Source organism: Calidris pugnax, unplaced genomic scaffold, assembly GCF_001431845.1.
Source record: "Calidris pugnax isolate Ruff unplaced genomic scaffold, ASM143184v1 scaffold24, whole genome shotgun sequence".
NCBI classification, from domain to species: Eukaryota; Metazoa; Chordata; class Aves; order Charadriiformes; family Scolopacidae; genus Calidris; species Calidris pugnax.
Window position 1 is genome coordinate 12832474 of NW_015090922.1, and position 27175 is coordinate 12859648.

The 27175-nt window shown below is 42.5% G+C and overlaps 1 protein-coding gene and 1 long non-coding RNA gene across 3 annotated transcripts in view; one reads left to right on the forward strand and one right to left on the reverse strand.

Moving 5' to 3' along the window:
* Positions 1-27175, forward strand: part of TTC7A (tetratricopeptide repeat domain 7A) — a 179406-nt gene that overhangs the window by 139584 nt on the left and 12647 nt on the right. For both annotated transcript variants that reach the window (XR_001413041.1, XM_014951213.1), the window contains one exon: positions 426-628. Coding sequence is in view for 1 of the 2 variants with exons in the window: in XM_014951213.1 (XP_014806699.1) it covers positions 426-628 (203 nt within the window). In the remaining variant the exon portion in view is untranslated. The remainder of the gene's footprint in view (positions 1-425; positions 629-27175) is intronic.
* Positions 11889-23207, reverse strand: LOC106893314. The gene is made up of 7 exons (XR_001413042.1): positions 23031-23207; positions 22634-22943; positions 22158-22339; positions 20322-20394; positions 15798-15968; positions 14139-14206; positions 11889-13158 (listed from the first exon to the last, which is right to left on the reverse strand). It is a non-coding gene; the product is annotated as an uncharacterized LOC106893314 (long non-coding RNA).

Below are 27175 nucleotides of genomic sequence, written 5' to 3' on the forward strand. Positions count from 1 at the left end.
GCATCCTATTACTCTGACATGTTTAAAGTTCTCAGTAGACAGTGATGGCTTATTCTGTTCTTTTTTTCCCTAGATTATTTGGAAATACTTATGATGGCTCCAAGTGGCTACCAGCCCTGCTTCCTTAGGGCTCAGTTCAGCATTATTTACATTCCTGATTGAGGAATCCTTAAAGCCGTCCTCTGTCAGGACAAAACCTAAAGATACCCATGAACATCTGTATAGCACCCTTAGCATTAAAAAAAGATCCATTCAGTAAATCCACCTGTGACAGTAAGCACTAACTGTAGTAGTAAGCACTGTGCAGGATCATGGCCTCATGTTTCAATATGCTTAAGGGAGATGATGTGCAATTAATGGGTAGAAAGGTCTCTGACTTAGTTCAACTAATGGTAGGGTGTTTTTTGGGTTTTGTGTTTTTTCAGCTGAACTCTTCATGGAACAACAGCATCTCAAAGAAGCGGGCTTTTGTATCCAGGAGGCAGCTAGTCTTTTCCCCACATCTCATGCTGTACTGTACATGCGTGGGAGGCTTGCAGAGATGAAAGGCAATTTGGAGGAGGCTAAGCAATTGTATGATGAAGCGCTCACAGTGAATCCAGCTGGAGTGGAAATTATGCACAGCCTGGTGAGTTTGCAGGGGCTCAGCTCCATTATAGTATTTATGTTCCTGATTAACTGTAATAAGAGGGGAGAGGGCTCATGCTTGCTCTGGATGCCATTGTCTTCCTAATCCTGAGAGCAAGTGACTGTTCCAAGAATAAATTGGGTAGCTTGAACCTCTATTTTAAGACTGGATTGAATGTTTTTAACTAATTAGGACTTGTGTCAAAAGTAAATATTTTAATTGATAAAGACTGATAGTTTTGGAAGTCAATGCACTGTTTGTCTTTGCTGCTTTTCCTCCTAACTGTTATGCATTTTAAATAAGCAGCACGCTGGTGTTTGAAAGATCTGAACTACATAACTATAGAATATAGATATATGCGAGGTTTGTAAACTTTGGGGTGGAGGCTTGTGTCTACTGTGAGTTTACAATAAAATTAATCTGTTATTATCTTAAGCTGTGGCTTAGCCTCAACCTTGTGTAGGGTCACTAACCCGCAATTGTGGTAATACCCCTATAAAGCAAGCATTTTTTCTGTTGCACTATCCCCAAAACAAACTTATTTACAGACACAGGGCCTAGAGCTTAATAATAATAATAATAAAAATAATACAGGGAGCTTTGTGGAAGATCAAAACACACTTCTTTTATGAAATCAAAACAGTTAATCATATTCCATCAATGATGTGTCTTGTTAACTGTATCCCTTACTAGGTCTCTCTGGGATTTTAGAAGTCTTTCTTGACTAATTTAATTTTTACAGGAATTCCACATCCATGTGATCGCTTTGTGTCTTTGCTAGCAGATTTGTATCTCCTGGCATAAGCTTGGTCCTGATGAGGTTTGCACACAACTTCAGAACTGAAGGGGTATCAGTGCATAAGAGGACAAATGTAAAGTGAATTTATTATTGAGAGAAAACAGCTGAACCTACTGGCAAGGAACGGGATATTTGGCAATAATGAACATTTGGTGCAAAACCAGCAAATGAATAGCTGGTGCATATGTCAGGAGAAGGTTACAAAACAGCTATGCACATATCAGGCTTACATGGGGCAATAATATTACTTTGTTGCTGTGATCTAACCTTTACAAAAACCGGCAGGGTAGAATGACATTCTTTGCTCAGTTAGTGTCATGATTTCAGACAAGTCACTGATACCAAAGTAGACATCGAGTTAGATGCCAACAGGATACTAATAGCTTTCATTTTTGTCTTATTTTACGGGCAGAACCACATACTGTGTCTTCCCATTTCAGTTGCTGCAATTTCCTGAAACTATAGTCATTTGGAATAAAAATTTCTGAGATTCACATCTGCTCTGGCCCAGTTTACTTTGGAAAATGTCACCCAACATGGCTTAACTGTTTAAGTTAAAGAACAGACTTCAAAGGCTTCTGTGACATCTTCTTCACTATACTTTAGTGTCTCCAGGTTTTGTCAGGAATGAGTGGTCTTTGTACCATATTGGTGTGCTTTTTACCATCCCTAAGAAAATCCTCCTAGGTTACCCAAGTTATAACCTTTAAAAAACACATTTTATACGTGCTTAGTAGATAGGTATTTCTGAAACCTGTAAGGAGTCTGTGAATGCTCTTTCCTCTCAAATCCCAGTAACCTCCATCATCTCTTAGTCAAGGGACAGGAGTAAAATTTAGGAGAGGTGAAAAAGACAGTGAGATGGGGATTTGGCTGCAGAGACTCAGTCCATAAGCGAGAAGATGAAAGATAAAATTCAATAACAAAGTGAGAGAAATAAGGATAGATAGAAAATAAGATACAATAAGATAGGTAACATTGGATAAGACGGGATAGATAAGAAGAATGAGAGTGGGTTAAGGAACCAGGCTGAGACACATGGATTGAGGGATGGGCATGTTGGAAAGGATGAATTAAAGGGGTCGGTCATGAGAGGGATGAAGGAGCGTGACCCTGTAAGAGTACTTCTGCTCCATAGCCTTTGGTCTCCTTAAAATTCTGAATCTTCCCATTCTGGTTCCAAGAAATATCAGTGAAAATTGCTTGCCTAAGGATGTGCCTCATCTCCTCTAGCTTGGCCCTGCTGGCAGCCTATGGTTTACACCTGTTAGCTAAGATAGCAAAGGTCTGGTCTATCCTTGCTGATATGAATCATGGCAGTAGTTATAGGATGCCACATAATAGCATTCCTTTGTATGCTTTTCCAAAAGCTAGGAAATTGCACATAACAAGTTAGAAGCATCTGATGAGCACTATAGAAAAGCCTGTAAAGAAATTAATCATTCTGCCTTCAGAACAGAGCTGGGATAATGTGCAGTAAACAAGGCTTTTAGGGGTATGCATCAAATAAAAAGGGCAAAAATAAAATACTGAATGGCTGCTAGCTAAGTGATTTTTGTCCTGTGTACTGAATGAGACAGTGTCCCCATAGAGAACTTAAGACTGGGTTCATGCAATGAGGATATAATGTAACAAATGGTAAATTCTGCATCTCCTCAAGGCCATCAAAAGAAGACTTTCTGAAATGTATACATTAGGCAAGTACTAGCTGTACTGTTATTAAAAATACGAGTTCTTTAGCACAGTATGTTCAGTCTCCTACCAGAGGGAAATGTATGTCTTGGATTATGCAAGAGGCCAAACTAGATTATCAACTAGTTCCTAGTGGCTTGAAACTGTGCAAGACACATACACGGGCTGCTGAAATTAAATTCACACATGCTGTTTCAGTGCTGGTCCCCCCAAACATTTGAGTACATAGTTTTCCCACTGTAATAATACTGTTGTGGTTACATAATAACTTAGGGAAAGAGGGTCTGGTTATGAGAATTACTGTTTGACTTGGTGTAATTGCCATCCAACTGACCTAGTCCACTTTAAGGGAAAACTGTGCTGTAGACAGTGCCCATTCTCCCTGGTGTATCAGCATCAATTAGCAAAGTAGTCGTGTCTCTTCCCCTGGGTTCTCAGAACTGGGTTGTCAAAGCTATATTTGGAAAATTCCAACCTGAAGAGTGTTGCTGGCTTTAAACGAAGGGCACAAATCTAGCAATGAATGAGTCCATCAGGTGTCAATAGCTTCACTTTTACACAGAGTCACCACTGTAATAAACACGAGCTCTTTTCTCTGCATAGCTGAAAAGGGCTGCATTTTACTGTGACTGTAGGATGTTTAGAGTGGCTGTCAGATCAGCGTGCTTTCCATCTGAAGCACGCTGCTGCCTGGAAGAGCAGTGCTGTAGAGCAGGACTGCGGTGCTGGCTGCATCTGATGAGGTGGGGGCTGCTGGCAGCTGGTGTCCCACGCTGTGGTAAGCAAACCACAGGCTTATTGGAAACACCACGTCGTTACGCTGTTTCTCGCTAGTGCTTGCAGTTTGTAAGTGATGCCACAGGGTCCTTAAGAGCCTGTATTAAGAATCCACCAATAGCCTTTACAAAATAAATGCTACTGGCTAATACCTACTCTAAGGACACACATTTGCTTTCATTTGGAAAAAGCGCATAGAACCATTTTGGGGAGCTATTTAGAGCATAGTTATGTACCAAAGTGCTCCTGGTGAGGTGTGGAGCAACTCCTTTGGTTGAACAACTGTTTGCTTTCAGAAACAATTAGTTTGACTTGGTCCTTAGAAGCTGTACATACTGTCAGACCACAGCTCTCTTTAGGAAATATGACTTGCTAGGGTATTTTTTTTCCCACATTTCTCCTTGTTCTGTCTCACACATTTCTGTCTTCCCTGCCTTCACTAGAACAGCCCTGTTCTTTTTTTTTCTTCTTCCCTTTCATAGGCTCCTTCTGGGGCCTGCTTGCAAAGATCATAGAGCACTTGTCTCTCCCAGGTGGCCTGGAGTTTCCACTGAGTAGGTATCTTCACTGGTCCAGAAACAAGAGCTTAGCCTGTATCCCCTTGTCTTACACTGTGACTAGCCAACCATGCTGGATGCTAATCTCTGACAGCACATTCCTAAACCAAATAACTACAGCATACTTCTTTCAGCATGTACCAAATTTGGTTATATAACATCATGGTATACACAGCTTTGGGACGGTGATAACAAAACTGACATGTGCCCAACCAAGTCAGAAAATATAACATAAGCCAGGGAACATAACACCTCCTTGTAAAGCGATACACAACTCCACCTACCTGTATGTCAGTAGAGAAAGATACTGAAATTTGCTAGTTCCCAGCCACAGTGCATTCACTACTATTCTCCCTTTTGATTCAGAGGAGGAGAAAAATCAATGCCAGCATGTTGGATTGGAGTCCTAGAGCTCCATACATAATAATGCAAGATAAACTAAAAAGATACTGAGATATTCAGAAGACTCCCTCCCAGTATGCATCTCACATAGCACATTCTCAGCATGTTTTAGTTCAGGGAAGAAGAAAGAGGATTATGTATTTAAAATGAAAGGTAATGGGCACCCTCGTCTCCATCATTCTGCCAGATTTAATGAAAGCAACAAAAAATACCATAAATTTTTTTTTTGCTTGACTCATACTTGAATCTTAGTGATTGCAGTGGAAGATTGTAATGATTCCTCACTTCTCTTGAAGGCTGGGGCAAGGATGATAAGGTTGTTATCAGAATGCTATGTAGCTGTCTGCACTGCCTCATCTCTGTGCTTGATAGTGAAAGAAAGTGAAATATATATTGGGTTTTGTTTGGTGAGTTTTTGTGAAGGTGAAAATGGAAAGCAGTCTTTGAAAAGTACGTCTGTGTTCTGTTGTGACCACATACATAGGTGGAAAACATAATCTAGTAAAAATGTATTTGATTCATTCCATAATCAGTTCAAGTAGAACACATAGGTTAACATGGTGTTGTGGTTTAGCCTCAGCTGGCAACTAGGACCACACAACTGCTTGCTCACTCCCCCTGATTGCGATGGGAGAAGCAATCAGAAGAGTAAAAGTGAGGAAAAACTTGTGACTTGAGATGAAGACAGTTTAATAAGTAAAGCAAAAGCTGCACACACAACTGCTTCAAATACAGTGTTGTAGACTCAGTGCCAAAAAACCCCCTCACTGTCCTATGGTCTTCTGCTCATATAATTATCTACATACATTTTCATACAAATACAATGTTCTGTTTAAAAAAATGTTTTGTGTTAACCTGATCTCATCACAGCTATGTTTCCATCTTCTCATGCCTGTAGGGGCTGGATATTTTCTGAACGGTCAGTATCTCTAATGAGTGGATTGTGATTTATAATAGCACTGAGCAGTGTAACGCTGTTTGTTTGGGTCCTTGTACAGATATAGGTGTCCCAGCTTGTGAATACAACACAGGCAACAAGCTTGCAGTTGTAGTCTTTGGTATATATTCTTCATTCTGCTTGCCAGAGACATCCTTTTTGCTGGTAGAACACAAATTTCTCTCTGCTAATAATGCTAGAAGCTGAAAAGCTTGCTTGAGAACAGGTTCTTTGTATAGATTATGTTCCTTTTGCCTAAGATTTTGCTTTTGATTAGAGTGTTTAAAAGCTGTATGATGCTTTGTTTAAATCTTCTACTCTTAATTGTTCAATTGGATGCAAGGGCTGAATAAAAAGAAAGAGCCTTTACAAAGAGTCTTGGACTGTTTAATTTGGCCTTCATTGTGTACTTAGGATGCAATTTCATGTTCATTTTAGTAGAAGAGTCAACCTATTGTCTCCAGACTCGCATTTGGTAGCATCAGGATAATTTGAAGACTGCAGTTTCCACTGATTAGAACATGGAAATGAATTATTTCTGTTCATTTATTTCATTTTACCTCACAGTATGGTGCATGCATCCTTGTTTTCAAAGGCATACATTCACATAATAAAAACATGGCTTGATTGCTTAATATTTTTAAGGATGACATGCATTACTTCCTTGGGGATTTGTTTCATGCTGCCATGAAGTAATCATATAAATCATGGGGCAGCTTCTCAGCATGGGTAAATTATGATAGCTCCATCATACCAAGGTCTGTATGTCTTATAAGGTAGCTAGGACCCTAATTAAAAACATTTTTGCCTTGAAAGCTGAAGTTACAATGCCTTCTGTGCTTAAATGTGGGAACAAAAGAGCATAGTTTTCACATTAATAATTATTTATCATCTGCTTTATGTCCGTAGTTTATCCAGTTTGTTTGCTATTTTGCAGGTAAGTATGCTGTGGTCTGTTTCCATTGTCTTGCTCAGATTTTATATTTGTGTACAGAGAATTGAACATCACGATTAAAATGCATCTCCCTGTAGTTAGGAAAACTGTGCATTTGTCCTAAGTGTAATTAGGTGGATAATTGTATGTGGAGACACAACAAGCGACCAGTTTTAATCTGTTCTGAAGATGCTTCTTCCTAGCTGCATTTGATGCTCCTGTGCTTTTGTTTTGGAAAAGGTGATAAGCAGAGTTAGGGCTGGGTAATTTTGATTAAGTGGACAGTTTACTACTTTGTGATACTGGCAATGTTTTTCGTTATCATAGCTACTACTTAAAGGGAATCTTTAAGAAATTGCTGTCATAAGAACTTGAATTTCAGTAGATAATGACAGCAAAACCAATTTCTAACTGTTCTTTGACATATAAAACAATTGAAGCTTTACTAGTAGCTATTTTTTAAAGTTTTTTTTCTTAAATACATATATACATTGAGTTGATTACTTTAAATATTTTTAGTTATACCAGATGTGTTTATTATTTATATTTATCATCCAGAATTTCTGTATGTATAACCTGCTTAAATAGGGGGTTATTTTAAGGTTTTGTTGTTGTGTATTGACTATAGTTTTTAGTTACATTGTGTCTATGTGATCTTTGTTCGATGTGGCTTCTGAGTTATAGTGAAATGCAAAGAAATAGAAAAATAAGAACCAGCATCGCAGATGAAAGCACTTAAGATACTATGTATGCCATGAACCCCAAACCTGAGAAGCCACAAGCCGTGTTACTAGGACTGTGTGGGAAATGCTGGCACAGAGGCCATCTCTTGGCCTTCTAGAAAGAGCAAGGTAGAGCACCCAAAGCGAATACAGCAATATGCATACAGATATGCATACAGCAAATGTATGAGAGCCAATACAGCACTGTACATACAAATACTCATACAGCAAATGTATAAGGGTGAGTTCGTTCCTGGTTTCCCTTCCCAATCTGAGCACTGTTTCATGGTTTTTATCAAAGCACTTCAGGCCAGGGCTGTGCTACTGTTGTGCAACAGGGTGGGTCCTTCCTCTTCCAGGGAGCGAAGAGCGGCGGCTCAGTCATTTTCCATGGAAGGCAATTCACTGGAGAGGGCTGGAGAGGAGGTGGAGCCCTGGCTCTCGCCATCCCCGGCACGGCCAGCGCCGCTGCGCTTTCAGCTGTGATTATGTGTCACACTTTACTCTAAACCTCTGTAAAACGGGGATGAAGCTACTAATCTACTTCATCTGGGGTTTGTGGAGCTTAATTAATATCTGCGCGTACTTTCACATGACAGGCGCTCTGTAAGCGCTAAAATCTTATTTATTCTAATTATATGTCTTGATTCCTAGGGTGCTTTATTCATTTGGGCTTTTGGACCACAAATTATTTTGGGCAAAATACTGCAACTGTTCAGCACAAATGATGTGCTTTACAGCTCTGAGCACCCTTATGTCCCTAAACGTAAGTAGTGATGAAAACATTATAGCGGTGGGAGTGGGATTTAGGAGGCAGATCCGTGAACTATTTCCTCCTGTCGCAAGGATTTGTTTTCATTAGAGGAGCGTGCCTCGCCTGCATGTTGTGCCTTGCCCTCCATTGTATTGATAAATCGTTACAGCGCTGCTGTGAAGGACGCAGTAAACAGAAGCAAATGTGAATCCGAGGACTTTGTAGCACAGCCCTCTTCTCTTCCTGGGGATAAGATATGACAACGCCTGCAAAAAATAGCTTTTTGCAGGGGGGAGGGAGAGTGCTTCCTTTCTCTGACAGTGAACGTATCCTTCTGCTCTGCAAATTCACTGCAAGCAGAATGCCTTTGTACCAGTGTAGTTCTGCAGTTTCCCCTGGTGAGAAGGGGGTGGGATTTTTAAAAGAGAGATGACAGACCTAAAGGTAGAAAATGCATTAGAGTAGACAGTCATTACCAGCCTTTCCAAAAATGGAACAACTTTGTTCAAAGTGGCTTTTTTTTTTTTTTTCCCCCTCTTAATTAAGTAAGCAATAGTGACAGTCAACAGGAGATTCTAGCAAGCCAAAGGAAGACCAGTGACGTAGTCTGTGATGCAGCTTGGAGAGTTACAGACTCTGGGACTCTCTTAGGTCTACCTAATATGGAGTGTACAAGAAAAGACTGGAAGGGTGAATTTGCTAAGTCCTAGTCTCCAGCAGGATATTTTTGGACTACTCTGATGGTACAAAACATTTAAACGGTTTAGCCCACCCCATAAGTTTTCCCTTAATGTGAGGAAATCCCTAGATGCTGTTAACAATTTTTCTCACAATTTTTGTCTGTTCAGTGCACTGCATTTCTCCAGTACATTAGGAGAACGGGCAAGCGGTGAGATACAGATGTGTAAGAGAGAAGGGGGAAAGAATGGGAAGAGACATAGAAGAAACAGCAAAAAGCACAGACTGCTGCTTACTTTAAAATACCAAGGTAAAGCATTGATCACTCAGAGGCAGTTAAAATCACTTCTTTTCCTGTTAGCTGTTTAACAGGTTGTTTCTTCCATTTCCATCCCTCTCTGCCTTGCAGATTTCTGCAGGAGATGAGCCCATCCTTGATTTGCTCCAGAAGGCTCTTTCAATGCTATTTATTTGCTATTTTATCCAAGAAAGGTATAATTCTCTGCAAAGAATCTGAAAGTGCGCTTAGGTCAGAAGCTTGTTCCAGTGGTGTTGAAGGAGTGTCTGAAAACAACAGAACATTCCAGAACCAAGAAATTGGGAGGAACTCAGCACATTGGGAAATTTGACTCCAGAGGCAGGAAGTGAATGCAGGTTTCCTGTTTGTTCTTAGTGGCATCTAAACTTGAGCATTTTTTATGTGTTGAAAACACTCCTTTTGCGCCTTTCCTCGCATGCTTCTCCATGCTTCTGTAAAGTCTATCAATAGGCTGTTGTTTGATATTGCTAATGTGACTTCTGCCTATGTTTTTGCGAAAGTGCTCAAGAGAGAGAAACCCCAGCTGAAAAAAGAGCAGGGGAAAAAAAAACAACCAAAACCCACCTGTGATGGGCAGAGATGGGCAACAGAGAGCTTAATTTGTTAGGGTAGCAAAACAAAAACTGGGAAGGGATACATTTGCTCTCTGCAGGTATGTGTGGAAGGAGAGAAAAGCTGAATCAACTAAAGGCTGCAGCTTTATCTGCTATGAATTGGCACTGGAGATTGAAGAGGGGTCCCAGCCATCAGCACAGGGAGGTTCTGGAGCAGCCTTCTAGGAGGAGGTTTGGGAAGAACAATCTGACCCTTCTTACACTATAGCTGGAACAATTTACGAGGAAGGGAGGGGGCAGCCTCAAAGGCCCCTGTAAATAGGACTTAAGTGGACCCAAAGCAGCACGTGCCCATTCTGGCGTGCAGGTTGCTCTGCCCAGACCAACAGTGACTGAATTCATACTGTCCTCACAGTATGAATTTAGCTGGACCCAGAGTGTCCAGCTAAAAATGTCTTGCAGGCCTACCTGCAGTCCTGCCTTCCTGTTTCCTTTTTCTTTTGAAGAACTTCTATTCCCAGAAGCATTTTGTAATTATTTTGAGTTTTATTATATTTTAAATTAGATGTGGAGTTTGAACATTAATAGGGCTTGCCTGGAACACAGCCCTTACCTCCATTTTTTATATATATTTTTAATGAGTTGTCAAGTGGCTTGTGTGTATCATGGAGTGAAATGATGGATGTAGCTGGACCCAGGAGAGTTGCATTGAAATTCTCTTAAAAATAAGCAGCATTGTGGCAGCTCAGCTCTATTGACAATAACGTCAAGTCAGATTTAATAGCGTAGTTCCTTATTGAATGAATCCACCCTGTAGGAAACAGTATGACCTTCCTGTGAGTGCGCAAGACGAAAAATCAATGTTAATCTCTTGGGAGGAAAAATATAAGATTAACGGAACAGTTGAGTGAGTCTAATGAGAATCAGATGGCAAGAATGTTAATTTGGAAAGAGATACTCGTATAAGCTGTCTGAAGGTATAACATGGTAGTTTCCATATATCATCAAATGTCATGTATTCTCCTTAGATACATATCTGCAAGATGTAATTTAATGGATTTGCAGCTCTTCTGTATGGCTTCCTGACAGAACAACAGGGGATTTTCAAGCTAATCACCTTTTAGTGGGAGATTTATGACCAGTGTAGTTAGCCAAGCCTTTCCTCCGTCAGGAAGGGCATGGACTGGAGACAGTTGTTGGGTGCAGCATACCAACTCAGAGCTGCTTAATCAGAAACAGGCTGGAGCATCTCTGTCTTGTGGTTGCTCTCTGGAGTCATGCAGTTCACTGACATTGTCGAATATAATGTTCGCTTCAATCAGTCCTCATTACTAATAGTTTTGGGAGTTGGGTGGGTAGTAATTTTTCCATTGTGCTTTACTTAGTAGCCATCGGCTTCTTAAGAAATAAACAAAACAATGGGCTTTTATACTTTCTTTTTACGTCTGAAAGTCTGAGGTGGCAATTCCATTTTAAGTCCTTTTAAGTTGTAGGTGAACATTCATGTTGCCTTGTTCTCAGCCTTTAGCTTAGGTAGATGGATTGGTCACTCTCCACCTGTTGCCCAGAGAGAAGGACTTCTCCAAGGTTGGTGCAGAGCCTTGTTAGGCTCTGCTCTGTGTTGCCTTGTGGAAGAATCTACCTCTTTTCTTCCCCTGAAGATACAGGGAGACTGTACAATTAAAGTGGGTGCCTCTGTATAGACCACATACCTCTTTAAAATAGTTACATGAGGCAGTTGAGTATCTGGTGCATGGCCTACGGCAGGAAATGAGGTGAAATTACATTGACTTGTTCCAGAGAAATTGCTGCATTGATGTTTTCATATTTAGACCAGTTCTTTTATTGTGTTCACCTGTTCAGTATTCATTTTAATACAAAGAGTAGGCTCATAAAAACATGGAGTTTACAGTTGCATCACTTTCTGGGCTGTATCTGCTTTCCAAGATGGTCACCAGCATAAGAGACTGCAAATAAAAATCAACTGGAACACACATGGCAGCATCTCAGTACTGCCAAGCTGTAGAGTGGAGATTATTTGTTTATGCTGCTATTTGCCAGCATTGACTAAACAAAGATAAGGACGTAAATGCTTCCCAAGCAGAGCTTCCCAAACAGGATTACAGGGGGTAGCAGAGCTTCCCAAACAGGATTACAGGGGTGATAGGAGCTAGCACTTAGCATTACAATAATAGATGCCAACGAGGGAGAGATGTCACTGCCCACTGGCTCCTCTTACATCCTAAGAGCGAAGCAATGAAAGAAGAGGCAGGTCTGTGAGGTTTGCTGCTTTATGCAGGAATATTAATCTTTTAGGATTTGATTCATTAGGTTTTTACTCTGTGAGCTTTGCTTTGATTCTCCCAAAATCCAAATTTGTTGTTAATGTGACTCTGAAGGAGGGCCTTACTTTGTGAGCCTTAGTAAGTATTACAACAAACCAGGCAAGATCAATATAAGCTCTGAATTGAGTGGGGAAGAGGCCTCCAAAGTCAGCTAATTTTGAATGTCAACATGCATGGTACAAGGCTAATTGAGATACACAGAAACTGCCATGTGCCTTTTTAATTGCGTTTAGACAAGATGTACAGTATTTGAGTCAGCTCGGCAGCGTTCCAGCTGATGAAAGTGTTGATGATACCTGACACCAGTGATGATATATTAAGTGTGCTTAATATCTTAGCGCACATGTCATGAGGCGAATTAGAATCATAGAGAATTTCGGTGAGAAAGGACCTTTCCTCTAGAGGTCATCTGGTCCCACCTCCTGCTCCCAGCAGGGCCCACTTCAAATACAGAGCAGGTTGCTCAGGGCCGTGTCTAGCTGAGCTTTGAGGATTTCCAAGAATGGATATTCTGTCACCTCTCTGGGCCTGTGTTCTGATGCTGCACCACTCCTTGTGAAGAATTTTTTCTTAATAGCTAATCAACCAGAATTTTCCTTGCTGCACCTCAATCTATTGCCACTGAGCACCTCTGAGAAAAGTTTAGTCCTGTCTTTTTTCCTTAGCCTGGCAAGGGCAAGGTTGAATAAATGCTCCTCTCTCAGACCCTTCATAATAGCATAGTCCCCTCAGCCATCTCAGTGGCACTCCACCTGCCCTTCTCCAGTTTGTCATCACCTCTTGGGTACTTACTTCACTCTGCTGTGATGCATTACCTAATGCAGTGCAGGATGCCATTAGCCTTCAGCAGTGCACGGGCAGCCACGCTGACTCCTGCTCAGATGTTGCTCACCAGCATCCTGACGTCCTTTTCTGCTGACCAGCTTCTCTCCAGTCGGCATCCAGCCTATACACAGTTCCATGTGGTTATTCCATCCCAGGTGCAGGATGTCACTGTTCAGCAAGGACAATTCCTCTTGAAGCTCCAGCGAGACTGGGGCACTGAAGTGACAAGCAAGACCTGCGTTGTTAAGGGTCAGAGGGACATCACACAGTGATCACTTACAGCAAGTAAGACTTGTACACTCAGAATAAGTAAAAGATTTAAGTTTGGTCAGTGCTTAAATAAAATACAGAGCTGCTATCTCTGAGTTATGCTGAGATTTTGGTATCAGCTCTGAATTCTTCAGTAACCCACAGTGCCCTTTGTACAGAAAGCCACGTAGTGTTCAGTATTTTTTTCCACATTGTAGAACGGTATTGCCCAAGGCAACAGGAACAAAAGCAGAGAAATGTGATAAAGTTAGGCCTGTTGGGAAATCACTAGTCATTGGAAAGCTGTTGGAGTAAGGCACCTTTGGTAGGAGGGACCTCGGTGTGACCTTGTGATTTTGTGTTTTCAGTGTTTGTTTGTAAACAGGCAAGCTGCTGGAATGGTTCTGGTGTCCTCTGTGGCCTACAGCAGGGAAGTAAATGTGTGTCTATGTGTGTACCCACATCCCTTTGTCTCGTACCTCGGAGCTACAAGAAATGTAGTGTCAGCTGATTTAACAGGCTCAACTTTGGTTATGAAACCTCAGATAGAAGGAGCATCTCCTGCATCCCTTGAGCAATCTCTTCTGGTTGGGGTCTGGTGCTTTGGAAAGGGGACAGGTGCCCAGAGCCATTTGGTAGGTGGGCTGTGCCCCATGGTAGAGTGGAGCAAGAAAATGAAGAGCCAAATTCTCAAGAGGAGCCTTCCCTTGCAGAAATAGCAACTGCAGGAGGAGTCTAATTTGTTGGAAGAGTGAAGCCTTGTTTTAAGCAGTTAGTGATCCTGAAGCGAGTAGAGCAGGAAGCTGAGTGAGGGCAATGCTGGATACCTGAAACAGAGAGCCCTTGGGAAACCACTACCCATGCTTTGGCTCTCATATGTCTGGGGCTGTTAACCCTGGGGTCATGGAAACTGCTACTGCATTTATTAGCACGGCAAACGCCGCTGCTCTTCAGTGCTAAACTTACCCTTGTGGTCTCTGTCTCTCCTTCTCCACAACCTGTCAGGCCAATCTGTGTCTTGCAGACCGCAACACCTGCATTGAACATGACATGAACCACCGTTATAGAGGCAGCCTATGGCTGAAATATAGCACTTGTTCAGCACATTTGCACATGACATACCAACCTGGCCAAACCTAATTGGTAGCGAAGGATGAACTATGAATTGCTTTTAAAATAAATTCTCAAGCAGCTCTGAGATTGTGGTTATATTTTTAAACAAGGAGAAAGGTTAGCTTCATCCTTCTGTAAATATTCCCCAGGGCGGTGTTCTCCAAAGCAGCTAATGCCAAGCAAGTTTGGCACTTCTATGGGATTGTATAGTTTTTAATAAGAGGGCAATATTATTCCCTTGCATCTAAGCAAAATATCTAGAATTTCTGGACTTCTAGTTATAGTAATTTTTGTGCTAGATTGGCAGGCAGTGGTGTTTTCTCTTTGAGGCTGTCACTTGCAGCTCGGCAGAGTGCAGGAGTGACTAATACTGACAAATGAAGCTAGGTCAAATTAAACAAATGCCACAGTAAAGCATTTCTAAAGTCACATATGATCCCGTACTGCATTGTGAGGCTCAAAGCTTGGTGTTGTAGGAGAGTGTGTAGACTTGTTAACATGCAGCCAGACCCACAGCTTTTAAATTTTTTCTAAACTGAGGTTATGTACATAAGGATAGTTCAGGACAGGCTTCTGCAGGTACAAGCAGATATAAGTTGTCCTTGTGGCTTCAGTGAGAGTAAGAGATTCTGCACAGATTTCATGCACATTAAGAGCAAAATTGCCTGCAGTATCTTCGGCACCGGTTTCATGGACCATTTGGTATCCTGTTTGCCTGAAAAGTGTCTTGCCTTGAGAGCAAGAAAAGTAAATAAATATAGAGAGAGACTGATAAAACCCACAAGCCCTGGAGATTTCTAGGCTTCAGGAGCAGAAGGCCCTCACTTTAGAATTCCTTCTTGTTATTCCTGGAATACCACAAATAGGTCAAACAAGCAACCTTGAAAGCTCAGAACTGCTTTTCACCAATAGTAGATGATTGTGCAAGTATTTGAGATAAGTGTTAATTTCACATTTCTGCAGCTTAAATTACTTTTCTTTGAATATCACCATAGTCACCAGTGGTTACAAGACTTTCTCAGCTCAGAGATTTTGCATTCTCTGAGAAATTCTTTCTTATAGATTATTTGCTGGCTGACACAGCAAATGAGACAGACTGGAAGCATATACCATTTTTAACTAATCTCTTACTTTGAATAGTGAATGAAGAACAATCAAAGGAAATGGTTTGAAAGTAACCCATTGTTTCAAAGCAGCTTTCCCAAACCAGCAAATATAAAATAGCAGCATCGAAAATAGCAGCATCACAAAGTAAAAATGGCGTATATTTGAGATCCTTGAGCCAAAAGGCAGCCTGTTTTTTATAAACTTATTTTTAGCTTGGTCAGCTGTACTAAGTGATTTTATCAATGTAGCTAGTCTATGGAATAAGAATGTTCACATAATGTAGTGTCAATGCAGGCAGCTATGACAAGTTATGACATATACATGTAGCGCAAATCCTTTCAAATCAAATTCATACCACTGAAATTCTGTAAATGGATTAAATCTTGATAGTCTTGCACTACTCACTTTCACTCACAAGCTGGCATCAACCAGGGACAGAAGAGCAGCCTTGTTGGAAGCGGAGGCCTGCTGTTTTTGCATACTTTGACTGGACGACGTGCAAACTTTTTCCATCTCACAGGTCATAGAGCCTGTCACAGTTTGAGAAGAACCAGAGGGACTGCTTCTCTGCATCTCCTAGTAGAAGAGAGCTCCCTTTAGAAGAGACTTCCCTTGCTTAGGTACCACAGAACCAATTTTGAAAGGTGAAACCTTTCAAATTAAAAGGAATTATGATGGCTTTTAGTTATCTATGGCAGCATATCTCAGTGCTTGGGGCAAGGAAGAAAAACCTATACTATGTCTTTAACACTGCCTAGGCTTGAGATGCTAGTTAGGATTTGTTGTTCTCAAGGAAGGGGGTTAGGGAAGCAGCTGTGTAGGTGTGGGTTCGGTGGCTATCACTGGTATCTGTAGCTTTGACAAGCCTAAGTAATGGTGCTTGAATGTTACTGTCCCTCAGTTACTGCATGCAACACAAGCAAGAACCAGATGCTTCCACAGCTCCTCCAGGATGTTGGGAAATCAGCACTTCCAGAGGTAAACCAGGGAAGAGATAAAAGTAACTATCCCAAACAAAGTCACTGTGCTTTCAGTAATCCCCGTCCATAGGAAAGGAGGCAAAGATGGCCTTGAAAGATACAGTACATCTTAAGTGCTTCTGCTAATGCTCTTTCAGCACAAGTAACCAACTAACAGCAGTTGTGGTCGGCAGCCCTGGCCTCACCACAAAGGTTAACGAGGACAAAGTGTTTGATAAGCAACAAGTCTAACACCTTAAAGAGGCTGAGGGAGGACCATGGGAGGATTTTTTTGGATTTTGCTGTCCAAAAGCTTGAGGGTGGTTTCAACACCCAGCCGCCATGCAGACAAGAGCAAACAACTTTAGTTACTTTAGTTTTACTGCAGTAAAGCAGGTGGGCAGTGCACAGCAGGCATTAATTTAATTTAAAAATGAAAGAGAGGTTTGTTTTTTTTTTAAAATGGAATTAAACTTTGCAGCAGGTACAAACTGAACATGACCTGCTGTGGCTTCTTTCCTGTGCATTGCGATACACTGCATTGTGGGGCTGTGTGTCAGCAACAGAGCATGGGTTTGTATTCAACATTATCCCTGTTATCCTTCATCCCACCAGCACCCCTAAATCAACACTTGCATCGTGTTTGGCGCAAGCATCTTATGTTAGTTCTGTTTGGACTTGTTCTGCCTTGCAAGTGATGTTGTGAATGATTTTGCCCACCTTTAAAAAAACAAACCCTGAAGTATACCTTTGCAGAGTGTTTTTCAGCCTGAGCAAAGCTGGTGCCTAAGCACAAGTGAAGAATAAGAAGAAAGCCTATTTTCAGACTTTTCCAAGTGCAGCAGGGTCACATAAATGTCTCCTTAAGAAACTCCTGCAGCTGTCCATCAGAGCTAGCCAGCGGCAAAGGCTGGAAGTAGAATGGGGGCTGGGGGAGGGAATTTGTTCTCCTACTGGACCAGATCCTCTGAATAATAAAGCCAAGTGGGTAAAAGCAAAAGACGTGTTAACTGAAGCGAGCTGAACTGTTCCTTCATCAGTGCCTGAGGCGCTCTCGGTTTATCCTGTGTTTAATTCTGTCATTTTGGGCCCCAGTCCTGCACTGATGGTAGGGTAGGTGACTTTCTCTACTCGAGCCTTGGTCTCGAGACTAAAACCCAAACCTTAACATCATGAAAAACAACCTAGCTACTCTGAATTTTGTTTAAACCAAGCCTGAACAAAGGTGTTATTATTTAACTTGAAGCTCCAATTTAAAAAATAACAAAAATCCAGTATTGCATGTGATAAGCTCTAGATCCTAGTTATGCTATACCCTAAAAACCACAAAATTGAGATGATGTAGAAAATCCTCAGCCAGCCTTACCCCATTAAATCTACTGAAGTTTTGCCAGCATGTCCTCACCAGAGCTGTAGCCAGGGATTTAAGAGATTCCATGTTTGTTCAAAATTGTCTCCAGACTACCTGAAACTAGAGGCCCAGGATCTCTGCAGAGCCATTGGGCATTGTTTTTATTTGTTTTCATCTGTGCATGAATTTCTTTGAAAATACCCAGCAGAGCAATAAGAAGGGATTGTTTTTAATCTTTAGAGATGATAGCATGCTGTTATGCATCAAGGACACTCACAAACAAAGCATCAGTTAAACTGTACCAGGAGATTTATCTTTTTTTTACCTCCGGGCTTTTCCGAAAATAAAACACATTCTGCATGGAGCTTGCTGTTGGTGAGACATCTATAGATGTCTATATAAGATGTCTATAGACATCTTGGTTTGTCATCCCAGAAGCATTAGCATCACCGTGTTCAGACAATTTACGTGTGTGTATGTGAAAATGCAGCTGGATTCTGTCTGTGCTCAGCACCCCGAGGGAGGACGGTCATTATTGCGACAGGGACAGCTGGGGACTGGCCTGGAGCCAAGACCTTGCTTAATGCAATCAGAAGATTTTGGTGATACAGAGTGGATTTTACATCCCCTGTTCTGGGAGAGGGCAGCTGAAGTTGGAGTTTTACGCCTTACTGCTGCCGAATTAAAAACTAGCCTGTGCATCTTTTGTGTTACGCAGGACAGCACAGCGGACAAAAAAGCGCCTTCTGCCATCCAGGTTTCAAATCATATTAACAACATCTATCTATGTAGCTGCAAATCTATCATTTCTCTTGTTTAGATCTCTTCAGCAGTATCTTTCCCTGCCTGAATGAACGAGGTTATAAAACACGGTAATTATAAATCTCATTGACTGCCTTGCATTCAAGGGCGTGTTCCCCTCGAGCGTTGCTGTGAAGCGTGTTACCCAGGAGACTGTCCTGTATAATCCAAAACAGAATTATTCTGACCCAGCGAGCTTGTTGGAGGGGAGAACATTTGGGATGCTGACCTGCTGCCACGGCACAGTAAATGCATTTTTCTCATTTCACAGCAGGGCAATGCTGCAGTACAACAAGGCCAATGCATGCAAGTATTCTTTTGGGGCATGACTTACATCTGACTGACAAGTGCTGGCTCCCTAAAGATGCAGAAAAGGAGCCTCAGACAGTAATCACAAACCAGAAGTCCTGCTGACTGTCCGCACAATTTCAGCAGCTTTCTCTGAAGGTTTGGTTGTCTTAGACCTTTCCAGGCAAAAACATAAATACCTCAGACAATCTAACACAGTATCAATAAAACCTTCTCTTAAAATGTTCAAGCCAGGCTGCGCTCGTAAGACAGGCTAAAAAGCATTTAATAAGTGACAGCTGGCTGTTCTGCCTTGCACTACTAACCATAGCGTGGTTCAATACCATCCTTTCCCCATCGATCTGATCATAGTCAGGATCTGTGCGGGTACTTTCCTCAGTCCTGAGGGGTTTATTATCAGTATCAATCATGCTGCCTCACAGTTGAGAAACTACATAAAGCCTTGTCAATACCCCACCCTCGCAAAAGAACTGTAAAACCTGAACAGTCTTGTGCTCTGGGGAAGAAAAAAAAAAAAAAGGAAGAGAAAAGAAAGCACTTGCAAGAACAGCAGCAAAGAGAAAACACGACTGTTGCCATCCATTTTCTCAATTACTGTCAGTGCACAAGAGGAGCAGAGCACTATGTGGTAGCCCAGGCGGTCGCATCCTCTTTGTGCTCAAGTAGGAGAGGGAGATGAGGTGCAGAGCAGTCACTCCCAGCAGGTGTGCAAACCAATTGAGTCTAATTAGAAACATCCTGCTGAAAATGTAAACGTTTTACAAGTATATCATCCCCATCAGGGGCTGCTGCTGGAGCCTGTCTTTTGTTGGGGCATTGGCACAACAATAACTGAAGACACCCCTTTCCCTTCTTCACTGTCTCCAGTACTCCCCAGACACGAGTACTGGACTTGGGTCTTACTGCTGCACAGTGGGTCTTTTCCACATTGCTGCCTCCCTCCACATCTCTGAGACGCAGGTTCATTCGTTTTATGTACCCACGCTCATTCCTCCTAAGACAAAGGCAGACCAACATCATTAAACTGGAAGGGCTTTGCTGGACTCGGGAGTGGATGCAGTGCTAGGGGCTGTACTGCTCTGTAAATGTTCTTTTCGCTCCATACGGATTAAAAGACTTCACAAAGTTTGTGATATTTTTTTTTTTTTGCTTAGGTCTGTGGGCAGCACTAAAATGTATCATGTGTTTCTGTGTGATTGCAGGAGTTACCCAGCTTATTGTATTTAAGCAGTTGAGTTTTTTCACTGGTTTGCTGGAAATCACAAGGGATTGATTTTACCCTCTTTCCTGATGATCCACTATTTTTCCTGATGATACACTATTTTTCACCTTTCCCTCCTCCAAATACAGTATCCATCAGTAAACTACTGCCAAACTATATAACCACCAAAATAACTGATCTGTAGCGCACACAGCTCTGATGCCAGCTAAACAAGAGATACTCTACAGAAGTTTTCAGTCAATTCAAACCTGGTTCAGGTTACTAGTCATTAGAACTCATCCCCTTACCTGTTGTCTCTGGAGAGGTTGCAACTGTTCTTTTAATTCTTTTCAATTAAGTGACAGGCCGATGAGTGCATACCTGCAAAGGAGATAAGCAGATGCTTTAGGAAACCACGTGTATGGTTTCTATAGGTGGCAGGCTGTCTGGAGAATCCTTTAATAAAAAGAGAATTAGCTATTCCTCCCTGCACATGGTTTTAGGCAGTGCTGTACTGCTTTAACATTGTTCAGAGCTCACGTAGAGCCATGTACCTGCCAAACTGACAGCTTCTATGGAAGCAAGGACTTCTCTGAATGGTGATGTACAACTCCTTAGTTCTGCTGCTGAACCAATTCTCTATAAATCCCATGTGCTTGTATTTATGTGAGAATATCGGCGCCTTTGCTTAGTATACCAACATGCTTCTAAAACTAAAATGCAAATATTAGAGTATAAAGCTAAATACCTTAGTCACATGCCAACAAAAACAATTAATGACTGATATATTTTGGCTAAATATTTTGATCTCAAGTATCCATCTATAAAAGAGCATCATATCACTTTGGAGTTTTAAACAGTTACAGAAACGCAGCCAGATCCGGACAAAATATGCTTGGTGCTTGGATGAGTAACAGGTTTTTTATGCTTCACTTCCAGAAAGATGACTGCTATGGAAATGTCTGGTGTGGTTATTACATGACAATTAGCAGTTGTTTCTCTGCTGACAGATGCCCACATCAAAAAGCACTGATTGTCTCTTTTGTTTGCAAGGTTAGAGATACAATAATCAAGTAGCTTAGACCATCTCCAAGAGATATTGTCCTTTGCACCAAAAGCGCAGCCTCGTTGCCTACGTTCATGCTGGTGAAAGTCAGATTGTGAAATATTATAGCAGATGATTTATGTGGAAGTTTAAGTCCTTTCTCCCAGTACAGAATTAAAAACTGCCGTTATTTCTGTGGATAGATTACTTATCCAGGATAGATGACCAAGCTGTATTTCAGCATTTTGTTGACTAATTAACTGTTTCAACAATGAAGCAACATGCAGTATGCACACATCACACTGGTGCCATTGCTTATCTGGAGCTGCTAAGAAGCAAGAGAAGGGAAAGAAAGAATTTGCAGAGAAGGGGAGAATGACTTCACATGAACCCATTCTGGTGAACAACGTTCATGGATTCTCTTACTGCACAGCTATGGCACGGAACATGTCTCAAAAGAAAGCTTCTTAAAATGTCACAGACAAAACAGTATTATTCAGATAATTCAGGGGGAAAATGGCTGGTTTACCTTAGTGCTGAAAAGAATTCAAATGCAAACTGTGACCTAAATGAATATTTCTGCCTGTAATCCAGAGGCCTGTCCTCTAGCCTTTCCCTCCTGCGGCCCACTGAAGTTAAAAGGAGTCCTTGCATGAGGGCTTTTTGCCTGAGGTGGGATTGCAGAATGATGTGCTCTGCCTGGCAGTGTGATTTTGAACCATTTGCTAGCAGGCAAAGGTCTGTGGGAGCAGACATGAGACTGGCAGGTGGGATTTGATAGCAGAGATTTTGTGCAGCTGCCAAAAAATCACAACCCAGATGCTGGAGCTGAACACATGCTGCCTGATAGGAATGATGTTCTGGGGAAAAGAGGAAGCTGGCAAGTGTCTGTCAGAGAGAAGAATTTGATTTTGAGTCCAGTGCTGCCTTACCTCGTCCTTCTCCTGGGATGAGACAAGTCACAGCACTGTCTATGTATTACTAACTGGCTGGGCATGGAGATGTACTGCATTTTTTCATTGTGTTGCACCCAAAAAGTACCTCACCAAGTCAGACCCCTCTTTGCTTCTGCAGGAACTTATTTAAATCCCCTACTTACCATCTGCTTTTCCTTCTTTCTTTCTTCTCTGAATGAGCTATCTTCTCCGAGTTCCCTATTCCCCTCACACATGCATTCTGCAAGGTACATTTTTGTTGCTGCTCTGTAGAGACTGTATTCTTCCCAAGACATTGATCTTCCTTTTTTTTCCATCCCTGCTCTTTTGGAGGTCAGTTCCCTCTCTGAAAAGCACCAGCAAAAAGAGAGAGCAAGCATACGTGGATCAAAACACAGAAAAGCACAGCAGCTTGTCCAGCCCCGTCCTTTACCCTTCCACAACCACCCTCATCAATACATAACTAGGACTAGCACAGTGTCCAGGCACTAAGGGCATCCACAGACAAACGGGTGGCTAACGGGCTCCCACACCCTCGTATGATAGATCTGGGCAAAGCTAGAAGCCTGCAAACCAGGCCAAGCACTTCACCCTTTCTGCCCAAAGGAGGAATTTCCTAAAAATACATGTCCTGACATACCACTGAGCCACATGGCACAGTGAGTGCAATCCTATTTTCAGCCTGCTCTGCAGGGTGACATAGCTCGTTACACCTCCTCCCAAAAATGGCACGTCAGCAGCGCAACACTTGCTGGTAGACCATCAGGGCAGCCTCCTGTGGGACGGTGCTCTCCACTGGAATTCCCCGTCAGGCGATCGCACACTCGTCGTGCACAAGGCTGTGATTGCGGGAAGCATCCCCGGTCGTGCCGCGTGTGATCAGGACAGCTGCTGTCCGCCCATCGCTACGGCAGCGGTACTCCACGAGTCCCAGATAGGTGGGTTATGGGCTGCGGAGGAGAAATCGACCAAAACTGAGTCTAATCTGACCCTAGGAGAAGCTCTCCCAATAGATATTATGCCTGCCTGGTACGTACCTTTTGCAGCTCCGCCAAGCAGGACAATGTAAAGCAACGATGTTTGGCCTTTGGGGATGATCGGTAGCCTCCTTCCAAACCATTGCTGGTTAGCAGATTCTGTTTTCCCAACTCTGAGGCTTATTGCAGAATCCCAGGAATGTTCCTGCTCTTCAGATATCCCAAAATAACTGCTCTAAGCTCTCCTTGGGGAAAAACAATCCTTAGAGCAGCCTCTTAACTCAAATTTTTGTGTTGAAGCAGCTGAGCTTGAGGCAGAGAATTTGTCTTTGCCTCTAGTCACTGGCTCCCACAGGATAAATGAGCATTTTGGATGCTCCAATTAATAAGTTTGTGTGTCAGCTCACTCACTGTCCAAGGAATTGCAAACACTTCATTCTCCTCATTTCTGTTTGCTGCAGAAACCCTCCTCCCCCACTGCCATCCTCCCTGCAAATCCACTAGTTATCTGGCAACTTCAGTAGCCCAGCAATCGGAGCAAATCCCTGACTCTGCAGCTGATCACGGCTCCTGAGCACCAGTTGGGAGCTGACAGAGTTGTTTTGCAGGTTTGTTGCCCACTCTCTTCCTCTGCAGTTGCCAAGCTTCCTTCCTCCATCCAGAGGAGACAGTGGAGCCATCACAAACAAGGTGATAAGTGATTCTCTGACACCGAAGTCATCACTTAGACACTATGAGTGGCCGTTTCCTCTCCTGGGGGAACTGCGCATTTCCCTCATCAGCGAGAGGCCGGACCTGCTGGGGTCTTTGGGGTCGCTGGAAGGAGCAAATGTGATCCACTGCAGTACAGAGATTGCAGTCCATTAGCGGGAGAGCTGGTGCTCTGCTTCTCAGAGGTGGATTATCCCAGTTTCCAGGGAATCTGTAGCTCCTGTTTATCTATGCCAATCACTTGCGTTCCTGTGCTGTGGTAAGTTATTCTCCATGTCCCTGAGGTGCTCATTACCACATTATTCAAGCTCTGTTTATGTAACTTTAGAAACCAAAATAAATTCCTAAAAGACAAAACTCCCCAACTCTTTTCTGATCCCTTTTCTAAAGTGTGTATGGCACCTTACAAGAGAAGAACACGATACGTTTCTTAAACCCCTCGAGTTCCTGGGGTGGTTCAGTTGTCTCTGGAGAATAAAACTTGCATCCAGGCATAAAGACATTGTCCTTGGCCTGATCTCTTCCTGCAGCAGATGCCTCTCCACTGAGCTCCAATCTGATCTTCCAGAAGATTACTAGCTTTAGTTGTGGTTTCCCATCCACAGCCTTCACATACCACTGCAGCTTGACGCATCAGTATTGTCCTCATGCTGTGCTTTGCTCTGAGATCAAATTAAAGCCTAGAAATTGTAGAAGTCAAGTTGGTCTATAGATGAACTCATAAATAGTATTTCAGAAAGTGCTCAGGGAACTGTCAGAAGGGACAGAGAGTGGAATGACTATCCCCTTTATACTTCAACCTTCAAACAAGGAAACCAGTTATAATTAGTTTAAATTCTGTGCTATTTAGGCTGCCTGTTATCGCATCAAAGACAGAACAGAGTAGTAGACTATAGTAATATAGAGTATAAAATAGAGTATAGCACAATAAAAGAATATGTTGCCTCATGATACATAAGACACAGCTGCATAAACAGGGGAGTGGGAATTAGAAAGATTTCTAGGTTTCCAGCAGGCTGTCCCAATATACTGAGCTGGCCACAGTCAAGAGAAGGGAGCAGAAGTCCCTTCTTCCCAAACAAAAGGGAAACATGTAAACATCACAGCTCTCCAGTGTCGCTGGAGCTTCTATTTACACTTATGTTATTTGCAGTATTTATCAAAGTCTTGAATTATTTATCTTCTCAACGAGTTTCTTCATTCGCTTTTGAGCATGTAACAGAAAATGCTATCTGTAATTCAGCAAAATCTCTTTCTGCGTGGAGGTTCGCAATTTATGAGAGATCTTATGTTAAGAGATGATAAGGAAACATGCTCCTTGCAGGATCAGAGGCACTGGAGCAGAAGCTGGAGGCACTGGCTGGACCACAGCAGTGTGTTCCTGCCCAGCTCGCTCCGTGTTTCCCAGCAGCTCAGCTGGCTTAGTGCTCAGCTGCAACACTGCGCTCTGAAGCTCCGGCTGGAGCTGTGCAGAGGATGTCATTACTAACGTGCTATCCCAGAGGCTGCCAGTAGTGGAAAAACTAAGCAAATTAAGATTTTTTAAATATCTCAGCTCTCCTTTCAGAAGACATCTGCTGTAATCTACATTGGCATGCTATGTGCTTCTGTCAGCCCTGTCTTTGCTGCGCTACAGCCTTCCTCAGAGAAATGCTAAACATGGCACTTGCTCTGACGATTAGTTCTGTGAGACTGGGGCTCAGCATAGAGACCCTCGGCAGAGCTGAAGCTGTTATCTAGGAGGACCTGCTCACGACTCATATGCTCAGACAGGATTAACACGCATGGGAAATGCATACATCAGCCCAGATTTACCCTGTACAGAGGAAAGAAAATAACACGCATGGGAAATGCATACATCAGCCCCTCCTTTCTTGCAAAGCAGTGCATTAAAAGTTGGGGAAAGATCCAGCATTGGCAGTGGAGGAAACCTAAGCGGCCAGCCGTTCATCAGCCACAGCACACTGTGGGCACTCAGATTAATTGGGTGTCCAAGTTTTAAGCCTGGACATTCCCCAGCTCTCTGCAGCAACATCTTGCTATGTATGACAGAACACAGGCACCTGCTTACTATCAAAATAGAGGGAGAGAGCTGTTTTCTGCCCTGGGGTGATGGGGCTGCTTAACTGCTACCCTAACTTCTTAAAAAAACATTTGCTAGAAGTTAGCATGCACCCTCTGGACGTGAGAGAAGCAAGTTCTCAACCCTCCTCAGCCTGAGAACACTTAAACCCAGAACTTCTGCCTCCCAAAGCATGTCCATTGATCCTGTTCCTGCTCTCTGAATTGTTCCTGGGTAGTGGCAGATTATTCAACGCAAAACGCATCAGCAGCCAATGAAGCATAGCAACCGCTTTCTAGTCAAGTGCTTTGGCCAGCAGGTTACCTGTCACTCTCCAGCATCCTGCATGCATGTTGCACGCCTTTTCTCTCATTGCTGATGTCAGTCAGTCTCGATTCTATGTGTATTTTGAAATACTTTGATATATTTAGGCTGCATCTCACTAATTTCAACAACGCTTTCTGCCAGGGAAGCAAGCACAGTACGTAATAGAATTGGGACCTTAAATTATAAATTATATATCCTAAATGACTGTTTATTATTAGTTTGGGACCTTCTCAGTGCATGTTTTTATACCATGAGCTTGAGTCCTAGTTGAAGCTACTGTGTGCTCTACTGCAACATTGCTATGACAACTGCTAAGACCAAGGCTGGGAGAAATCTTGCCTTCCCTAGGAAAAGAGAGTGTGAAACAAATACTGCATTCAGTTAGGCTTAAACATGTGGTTGAGGCATCCTGTTAGGTCTCCTTGCTTGCTGCTTCGTCTCCATGTAGGTCTCAGCAAAGGAAGAACTATCTAGAGAATATTCAGCATGCAGCAAACAGTTCTGCTTTGAATGAAGCTTAAGTGACGACAATCCAACAAGGCAGAAAAACTCCTCGTTCTCCCTAGGCTTGTATGAGCCTCCCTATGAAGAGATCAGAGCCTCCTGGTTTGAAATGCTGCCTTAGGGTTTGCTTTTTATGTCAATAAATGTTTTATCACGTTTAAGCCTCAAACATGGTACAAACATCCCTGCTAACATTTGATGAACTTAAATAGAGACAGCAAGCCTGGGCAGCGGGCAGTGTGTAGCACAGCACAGTGCTTCCCTTCGGGGGGGGAGCCTGGGCAAGATGGTGCCTTTACAACTATCCACGGCCCTGAGAAGCACATTGGCAAGCTAAGGAAGGGGATGTTCCTCCCTTTGGGTCTTCACTACTTTTGATTTTTATTTTCTTTTGCTTTTTCTTTGCTCCATCCCAAAGCGTACCCATGCACCCATGTCTGTGACGGGCTTAAGATGTCTCTGTCTTCATGCTCAGCTAGTCTGTCTCTCCTGATACCTCCTTGCAATCTCGTTTCTTCTCTTACCTTACGCTCATCTGTAGCACATGAAGATGCTGCAGTGAAGTTTAATCAGCAATCTGCTGCTCAGCTGCCTTTGGTTC